This window comes from Talpa europaea, assembly GCF_964194135.1.
Source record: "Talpa europaea genome assembly, chromosome: 11".
Taxonomy (NCBI): Eukaryota; Metazoa; Chordata; class Mammalia; order Eulipotyphla; family Talpidae; genus Talpa; species Talpa europaea.
Window position 1 is genome coordinate 81,728,842 of NC_140078.1, and position 10,131 is coordinate 81,738,972.

The following is a 10,131-nucleotide window of genomic DNA, read 5'->3' on the forward strand; positions in this document are numbered from 1 at the left end:
GGTTCTCCGCGTTTTGCACTTTAGGCAGGCTAGGCTAGCAAATGCGCCAGAAGATCTGAGCGGGCTCCATCCCCAGGAGCAAGAGCAGCGCGCGGGAGCTGGGCTCCCCAGTTCTCCCGACCCCCGCTACCGCCTCCCCGACCCCCCAACCCGCTGGGCACTCACGATCTCAGCCACGATGAGGACCCCGGGCAGGGTGCGCAGGAACTCCCGGTCGTAGGCGAAGCTGCTGCTGCCGGTGGAGAAGTTCTCGGCGAACGAGCTGGCGGTGGTGGTGACGGTGTGCGAGCGGGTGCGCTGCGTCTCCTCCATCGTCGCGGCTCCGGGGGGGCCCCCCAGCGCGCCCCGGGCTGGACGCGAGGCGCGGCGCCCGGGGACACAGCGAGTGCCGGGGAGGGCGGCGGGCGGGGGGCGGGGGGCGCCCGCCGGGTCCCGACCTGCCGCTGCGCGAGTCCGGCGAGAGCGCAGCGCCCCCCTCGCCTCTGCGCGCGGGCTCCGGGGGCGCAGCAGGAGGAGACCCGGCGAGGGGAGGCCGCCGGCCGGGCGAGGTAGGCGGCGGAGGCCGGGCGCAGGGGAGGGGCTGTGGAGAGGGGCGGGCGCCGGAGAGACCGCCCTGCGGAGGCGCCGTGGTCCCGCGGTCTCCCCACCTGTTGCGGGGAGCGCGCGGCCGGGAGGGGCGCGGGGCAGGCCGCTCGGAGGACCGGGCGCGGGAAGCCGGGGAGCCCGCCGCCCCCTCGCGCCCGGGCCTCCGCCAGGCTCCGCCTCCCGCGGGCGGGCGGCCCCCGCGGACCTGCTCCTCCACCTGGCGGCGGCCGGGCCCCGGGCGCGCCCGGCCCCTGGGGAGCTCCGGCCTGCAGGGGCCCCGCCGCTGCAGGGAGGCGCCTCTGGCCCGGGCGGGGGGTGGCGGGCGGCTGGGTGGGGACCTGGAGCGGAGAAAGAGCGGCTGGAATTATGACCCTGCAGGACCTTAGACCCGAGATCGATACGCGGCCGCGGGGACTGCCAGGAGCCCGCGCGTGCGGCCCCCCTCCCGCCGCGGCCGCCACCAAAGGCCGGCGCTATTTCCTGCCCCTCCTACAGGGAACAATTTGAGGAACCAACTTAATCGCTGGGCTTGGAGGGCGAGACGCTTCCAGGCGCTCGCGGGGACACTGTGGAGACCTGTGGAGCCTCGGTGACGACGCCCGGCGGGACATGGGGGCGCGGGGAGCGACTTAGGGTCCCTGGTCAAGATGAATCATGGTGACCGTCCCGTCAACCGTGGAAGGAAATGTTTGGGGGGAAACCTGAAAAGGGAGAGTTGTGCAGAGTGAAATTCTTGCGCTTACCCCGGATGGGAGAGCGGATAAGGGCGCCCCATTTAGTGAGGCAGCCAGTTCCAGGGTCAGGTTGGACCTAAGCTCCCGCTGGGGCGCTCGCAGGGCTAAGTTGTCTGACCGTGAGCGAGTGGATCCACCTCTTGGGGTTTCAACGGCGTCATCTGTAAAATGCAGGCTTTGGGGCCTCCCTGGTGGCGCAAGGGGTTAAGACGCAACCTAGGAAGCTGTCTGCAGCCCTTGCAGCACGAGTTCCATCCCCGGCCAGCCAGGGAGCTACCCACATGGCACGGCAGACCTCTCCTGACTTGCCCGCTGCTCCCCTCAGCAGTGTATTTCAGCCGATCTCCTTGTTCTGTTCCCCACTCTGTCTCTGGTGAATCCTCTCACCCCCCACATCTCTGGCCTGTACCCCAGCTCTTGTATGCATGAATAAATAAATCTTTAAAAATAAATGCAGGCTTTGATCGATGGGCCTCTCACCAAAAAGAATCTTCTGGATGGTCCCTCCTTCAATTTTGTGAAAGGATAGGTGATGCTCTATGATTATTCTATCAATAAAAACGGCCAGGATCTTGCTCTCACCATTTGTTGCGTCGGATAACAGATGGGGAGACATATAACACCCTATTTCATTCGGAAACCATAGTAAGGAAAAAATAATTCATGGTTATAAATAGAGAGTTGCTTTGGTGTCATGCTAAGGCAGCCCCTCTCTTCCAAGACTGGTTTTGAAAAGATCAGAAGGGACATTTTGTCCCCAATGTCTTCTTAACTGAGCTCAGAAGAAAGCAAAAACTACAATCTAATAAAACAAACTAAAAAGAGCAATTAGTTTCAGCCTAGGGACTACTCTGGAAGACTGAACTCAGGTAGTAAAAGTCAAAGCTTCCAGCACATTCTAAAGATGACTATTTGGAAAAATGTCATCCATGAGCCTCTGCTAAGCATCTTGGGGTGGTGGGTAAATATAACAAAAAATTAACAGGCAGCACTTTTCCCTAGAGCAGTAGTTCTCAACTCGTAGTCCTGGCACCAGTGGCATCAGCTGCTCCTGGGAAATTCAGAAAGAAATGCAATTCTCAAGATCCATTCCAGCCCAATGAATCAGAAACTCAGAGGGCAGAACCCAGGAAACTGAACTAGCTCTCAGATGGTACTTGCTGAAGTTTGAGAGCTACCTGTTAAGAGAACTGCAAGGGCAGTTGGGGTAGTAAGAGCTATACAGATGGAATGGCTGGAGGAGTCTGTAGTATCATGCATAACATGAATGCAGGAAGACAGGAAGGAAGTCCAGACAACTCTATTTCTGTAATACAAAGGACAGTTCCTTCTCAAAAACCCCTTGGGGCCAGATGGATTTTAAACTTCAGACTTTGTTTTAATTCAGAAAAATAAATGTACATATATCATACATATACATCCTCAGTGAGGTCTAGTTTTCTGCAATAAAATTACATAAATGATCTAAGTTTATTTTAGATTACCTACTGCCGTGCAATAAATGCTTCCCAAACATTTAGTAGTTTAACATCAATGAATCTGTGGGTTAGAAATTTGAGTTAGGTGTTGCTGGCAGGTTCTTTTGCCCCATGTGGTTGAAATCATTTACTCAGCCTCTTTTACGTGGTGGCTGGGCAGACCTAGGACATCACTTTATTCATAATCTGGCACTTTATTGCCATTTTACCAAGCTGCTTTCTTTCCATGAAGTTGAGGCTTCCTCACAGGATGGTGGGCTCAATTGTGCTTCTCCATAGCAACTGGCATCCAAGATGGAACATGGCAGGAGGTGCAAAAGCAGAAACTGCAGGTTTCTTTAGGCTTAGTCTTGAATAATACACAGAGGTATTTCTGTATAAGAACATTAGACAGTGCCCAGGGATGAGGGCAGCCTAGGTTCATGGCTGGGAAGAACAGAAAAGAACTATGGCCATCTTTTAATCCATGAGCAGGATAAAGAACTATTATAAGTAGTAGCATGTCTGTTTAAATCAGGTTTTCTATTGGGTAACTTTTGGGCAAACTTGAAAAAACTCTTGGTTTTCAGCTTTTTCAATTTTAGAATTGTGAAGGGAAAATACAAACAATGCTTCTGACAGATTGGCTGCCCCATTCCAACTGCTGCCTAAGTTCAGGTGCTCATCTTCTGCTGAAATCCTCCTGAGTGGTTATCAATGATGTCCTTATCCAATCCACCTGCCAGCTTCTTGCTAGAGTTGCTGTCCTGAAACCCAGGCTCAAATCTGGGCTAATATCTCATGTGTACAATGTGAAAGCCTCTCTACAGCAGTGCAAAATTATTTCTTCTCTTGTCCCTAAATGCTCTAGAATGCTTCCTATCCCATCCCCAAATATATTTTTCGGTGTCCCTGTAGGTACGAACACTTTATGCCCTTAATTTGTCTCAGCTTAGAAATCCTGCCTTCACCCACAGCTCAAAATCTACATTCTTCAAAGCTCATTTCAAGTGCCACCTTTTCTGCGATTTCCTGTGGAGTTCCACAAAACTTGTTCTTTGCTTTAGAATTAATACATTTTATGCACTTCCTTTTACCACTTCTTGAGACTAAGAATTACCCTTCTTTGTCTCTCCCTGCCTCGGGAGGTATTGCATGAATGCTGAGACCCATACTTTATTCTTAAGTGCAGAAAAATATCAAAAGAACGTCCTACCCTCCCGTGAAAGACTTCATATAAAACAGAGGTTTGAGCTAAGACATGTGGGGAGGAAATAATTTGTAAAAATGGAAGAGAAGGTGGATAGGTGGGGCATCACCTCTGCTTACAGGTGCTGCCCAAGTGGTACCCCAAGAGGCAAGATAAGTAGGCAAGATACAGATAGACACAGAAGGACCTCAGGAACTCTGTTAATATAGGATATGGGAGATGGACTGAGTGTAGGGTTGAGGGTTTATATAGACTGTGAAATTTGGTTTCCACAGGCCTTGTTACCCAATAAGCAAAAGTTATGACATAGTGCTGTCAAGGGTCTATGGAGTCTAGGCCATTCATTAGGGGCCCACGGCTCATCAATAATTCAAGGAAACAGTGTATGTACACGTGTGACTTCCACCAGCTGAGAAAGAGGATAGAGGAGCATTCTCATTTGTATTAAGAAGCACTTTAGATTCAACTACTATGACTACTGCATGTTTTTCTTCATTAGTCTAGTTTAAAATTAATCATGTTTCAGGAAAAATACACCAATGGATGTTAGAGCTAGTAGGTGAGAAAATATAAGAAAAAGGATATTTATGTTATTTCAAAGCATCTCCTCAAGAATATACTATTTTCCCTTTGTAATTGATAACGCTGTGCTAGAGAACCCTGTTAGAGACCACTAGACAGCAAAGTTAGTATCTCCAAACAGCATGTACTTCTGGATATGATGTATTGGAAGACTGCTATCTCATGTTTGTGGTGTTCATGCCAAAATGCATAACCTAAAATTAATCGCGCGGAAATAATAGACAGATATTTTATTGTGCCAAGGACATGAAAGACAAAGAAACTCTGAGGAACTGTGCTTATTAAAAGAGACAAAGGTTAAATGCATTGTGAAATCCTAGATTGGATCCTGGGTCAGACAAAGAACATTAGTGAGGTACTTATTGAGATCTAAATACATTTTACATATTAGATAACAGATTGTATCAATGTTAGTCCTATGGTTTCTTGTATTATTGTTATGTAGAATGTTAACATTTGGGGAATCAGGTGAAAATTGAAAGGAAAATTTTTGCAGAATATTTTTGTTAATCTGAAATTATTTCAAAAAGAAAAGTTATGGATATGATGACTTGTGGCTGATTGAAAATAATTCCAAATGTAGTTCATATTCTCCCAGCACATTTGATTTTGTAGTTTAGCCACTCCAGAACTGCCTGCCTTCTCTCCTTTTAATATTTACATTGTCTCCTAGGGAAACAAGGGAGCTTTGCTGAGAAGAAAGAATATACTTCCCACTCCAGTCCTGAAAGCTATCAGTCTGGTCTGTCTCAATTTGAAAACAGGTAGAAATGGGGCCCAAATCCATTCATCAATGAACCTCATGGTCTGGGATTTATTTGGGTTCCAAGAAGCTCCTTTTCAGTTTGGCTAGAGGTCCTAAGTACTCTGCGGTTAGGCAGATAAGGTAAGACAAGTTAGTGAATTGGTTCAGATTTGTTTTAGAATCGATCCTTGAATTGTATTCTACTGAACAATACACAGTTGGGCCTAAATATTAACTTTGTAGAAAGTTTGTCACTCATGCAAAGGAGCACATTCATTCCATTACTTCTTGAAACAGATGACCTCTTGGGTTATATTTTCATTTTTTCTGCTTTGAGACACTGGGATCCCAATATTTGGGAATCTGTGAATACAATGAAACTATACTCTATATGCAAATTCAGCTGAGGAGGACTGTAGGGAATGGTGAGATCTGTGATAAATAAGAATACAGGGCCTCCCCGGTGGCGCAGCGGTTGAGCGCTGGGTTGAGAAGCTGCCCGTGGCCTCTGCGGCGCGGGTTCGATCCCCGGCTGCTCCCCGGCCACCAGAGGAGGGTCCCACATGGCGCGCAGACCTCTCCTGCCGCCCGCTGCTCCCCTCAGCAGTGTACTTGGGTCCTTCTGCCTGCTCTGCTCCCCGCTCTGGCTCTGGTGAATTCTCTCACCCTCCCGCGCTTCTGACTGTACCCAGTGCATGTATAAACAAACAAACAAATAAATAAATTTAAAAAAAACATGCCTCTATTTAAAAATAAAATAAAATAAAATAAAAAAGAATACAAAGCTCTAAAGGGCCCAACTGAGTTTCTGTTCTACCTGATTGTTACCTTGTAAGAATTTGGGTTTAATATTGCTAGAAATCCTGATTTTTCAGTATTGGCAACAAGAATCCAGTATTTTTGTGTCACCTTTGTGGATTGAACAAAACATATCTGAAAATGATCAGTTGGTACCCTCTGGTTTAGGCAAAGGGAGAACGCCCTCTTCTCCCTCACCAGCCCCTTCAGTCTCTCGACCTCCCCTCGGAGGCCCCCTAGAGATTGGGAGGACTCAGAGTTTAGATAGAGAGGCTGACTAAGAGCAAAGTAGCTGGAAGGAATATAGAGGAGTGTGGAAAGAAAAAGGTAAAATAAACAGAATGTGTTGAGAGTCCAAGAGAGTTTTCTGAAAACAAGGAAGTTTAAGATTGCAAAATTATAGAGGGACATTAATAAGAATCAGCTTATTTAGAAGTAGGGGTTCTTGGAAGATGTAACAACAGTAATAATGATAGTGAGTAAATAGTAACTAATTTATTATTGGTCAGTTTTTGTGTCAAGCACTGCCTGACCTTTGAATAATTCTATTAAGTTATTGATCTTTTAAGTCTTCTTAGGAGTCTTAATCACAGTGAGAAGGGTGGAGTCCCCAAACTTCTTATATGCATTCAGTGGCCCAAGAAACATTTATTTAATACCTATGATGTGCCATGCACTGATGTACTTCACAGCTGTAAAGACACTCTCCTTTCTCTTAATGAATTTGTCATCAAGAGGGTGGGAGAGAGACCTGCACACCAATGATGGTGGGATCCCTGCCCAGCCAGAGGTGGGCCCAGGGTCAGCCCTGCATAGGGGAGGGTGGCAAGGCCTGGGGCCCAGGGCAGTTTCCTCAAGGAGTAAACATTTAAACAGCTGTCAAGGACCATTCAGAGATCACTAAGCAAAGAACAAGGGAACAAAGGAGGAAATTCTGAGAAGGAGGGACATAACCCCTCCCCTCCGGAAGCCCTGGACCAGTGTGTTTGCTGAGAGATGTGACTAGAAGGAGTTCAGCCCACCTGGCCTTCCAGCGAAGGAAACAATGGATGTGTTCTTAACGCCTTTGGGTTAGCAAACAGTTCATAAACTGGGCTTGGCAAAGGGGAAGATACAGAGACATTCCATCAGTGAGTATTTATAATGGTTTCAGTCATATCAGCTTCTGTTTGAGACAGAGAGGTACAGGTGTGTGTGTGTGTGTGTGTGTGTGTGTGTGTGTGTGTATTAATGTCTGTATACACAGTCTTCTTAGAAGGATAAACAAATTAGGGTCAGATACTTGAGACTCTTGGTCTACAGACTTTACTTTTTTCAGCAATTCTTTTTACTAGCCAATAGAAAAATTAATTGATGGTGAACATGGTGTCTCCACAAAAACAAATACCAGTAAGAGGACTGGGAAGTGGGAGGGCCACCAATGAATTTTCTCCCATAAATCAGCTTAGTTGACTGCACCCTGCACCCCTCACCCCACACCCCTGCCAGGTTGCAGAATGGAAAACAACAGGTTAAGGGAAGGGCAAGTTTTCCTGCAATATGTGTTGCAGGGACCTATTTCACATGCGAACAAGGAAACAGACAGCATAAATCATAAGCAGACGGAAACCCATAATGCTCTGTATCTAAGGATGAGGCCCAAGTAACATGGACACTGGTGTTTCAGACAGGATTCCTGCTGAGTTTGGATGAGCTGCCTTAGATGATCCATAAAGTGGTGGGAAGTCGGAAGACTGCAGCTGCTGAAAATATCTTGTGCTTGTTAATACCACCTCCTCCACGATCTGTGGGCCAAAACCTATACAGACTTTACTTGTAGGACTGAAAAGAACTTCTAGGCTTGCATAATGATTTGAAACAGGTGAACTTGAAGGCCCTAATGCCAACAACTTTTATTCATTAGCATTAATTAAGCGCCCATGTGTGAATTTCTCACCTCCAGATGAGAAAATACCTGTCTTCCCAAAGCTAATGACACCTGAAGAAGCACCAGGAATCTTCCAAAATGAAAATGGATGCACACCAAAAAATTGGACAGCAGAGATGAAAAACAGAGTAATTATACCCGTAATGTGTCTCATCAGAAGATTCGCCAAGAGGAGCATATTAAGCAAGCAATTTAGGGAGTGGATATTTGCTTGCTAAGTGTTTCTGCTTTAGAAAGAATTAATTGGAGGCCTTGTTTATAGATGATTAACTATTTGAAGAGAGATGATGGTGCTGAGGAATGTAAAGGTGGCAGAGGTTTTCATCAGTCATCATAGAAGCACCAACAAATACCGATTCTTAAATATACATTCTTAATATATTCTTAAATATATTCTTAATATATTCTTAAATATATAAATGTATATTCTTAAATATACATTCTTAAAGAGTTACAGGCAAATAAAAGGTAAACTCCATTAGGAGATTACTCCAGAAATTTTATTGCTTATCTGTTTATGATGCCAAGAATCCCCCCTTGTTTGTTATAATGTTCAAATCTGCTTTGCTCACACGTAAGTATTCCTTTGGTCATAGTACGTGCTTGGTGTTGAGTGTTGGGGAGACTGCCCCAAAGCCTTGGTTATACAAGCTGAACTCATGTTAGCATCAGGCTAATTATTGGATGACAAACTGCACTCCAGTTGCTCCCCTGCCTTAGTATGGCAAATCTAACCAGAAAAGCCAGTTAGATCTCTTGGCATGCTTAGAGGTGGGGGCACATGGAAAAGGAGCAGGCAGACTGCTTTCCTGGAGCCTGTGCTCTCCAAACTAGGGGATCCTGCCGCCTTGTCTATGACAGCCTCATATATTTCATAAATTTAAGAAAATTATAGCACTGTCAGTGAGAATGGAATTCACCATGAACACCTGGCCTAGTGGGCAGAAGATAAGCACCCAAAAAAGATTGGGAGAGAATGGGGTAAAAGATGTGCTACTTTTCAGAAAACCAGAATATTGTGACACCTTTAAAAAAGGTCACAAAAAAGGGTCATGTGGACAACTGAGACAGAGCTTGGCACAGAGCTGTACAGATGTAGTCAGGAATGACCATTGAGCAGGTTTTCTGATCCCATGCAGACCGGGTAAAGGAAAGTCAGAGTCCTCAGTGGTTTTTGCAGGTCTTTTAGTGGGATTTACCCGGTACACAGCAGGCAAGGGTGCTGGGGGGCCGGGAAGCTGGCAGGCCTCCCAGCCCCCAGAAAGTCTTTACTCTATCTGGGCTCTCCAGCCTTCTCTGCTTCTCTCTCTGCTTCTGCTACTTCTTTCTCGGCTTCTCTTTCCGCTTCTGCTGTTGTCCCCGTGACGCCGCCCGTAAAAGCCCAGTCTCAGCCCAGGTGAATCCCATCTACCTATGCCCACACCCTACTCCAGGTGCCCGCCATCAGGCATGCATTCAGGACCACTAGGATCCATCATCTATCCTGATGGCGGGAGGGCAGAAAAGCCTGACATTTTTCCTTACCCTACAACAGACTATTTTTAAAAAATTTTTATTATCTCCATCTCTAGGAATAGAACCCGTTTACCCCATTACACAAGGAGGAGTTTACATAGGTATTTTAAAACCCAAATTAGAGATGCCACTTCCCATCAGCAGCCTTTTTAGTTATTTTTAGCAACTCCTCTGAGACTCCAGTTGCCTTTGAATAGCCCCTCTTCTTCCTTTAATAACAGAACTCTAAAGTTTTAGCTGACACAGCTATCTACTTAAGGACATTTCCCTGCCTCTCTTGCAGTTAGGTGTGGTTATGTAGCTAAAAAAATAAAATAGCTTGCACTCTTATATGTTCCAGGTTAACTATTCTAATTGTTTTAGATATATTAACTCATTTAATTTACACTGTAACTTCACGGAGTATTCAGTAACAGAGATGCAAAGATGTTGTAGGGGCAGGACCGGGCACAGTGCAGGTTTTCTGATCCCATGCAGACCGGGTAAAGGAGGAGTCAGAGTCCTCAGTAGTTTTGCAGGTTTTTTATTTGGGGTTCACCAGGCATATGGCAGGCAGGGGTGCTGGCTGGGGGGCTGGG

General features: G+C 46.5%; 1 protein-coding gene across 2 annotated transcripts in view; it reads right to left on the bottom strand.

Annotated features, from left to right (window-relative positions):
- CMTM8 (CKLF like MARVEL transmembrane domain containing 8) overlaps window positions 1–312 on the bottom strand; it is a gene marked incomplete at both ends in the record, with an annotated part of 84,671 nt that extends 84,359 nt beyond the window's left edge. For both annotated transcript variants that reach the window (XM_084247505.1, XM_084247504.1), the window contains one exon: window positions 166–312. In XM_084247505.1, coding sequence (XP_084103631.1) covers window positions 166–312 — 147 coding nt within the window. The remainder of the gene's footprint in view (window positions 1–165) is intronic.
- Between the last annotated feature and the right edge of the window lie 9,819 nt (window positions 313–10,131).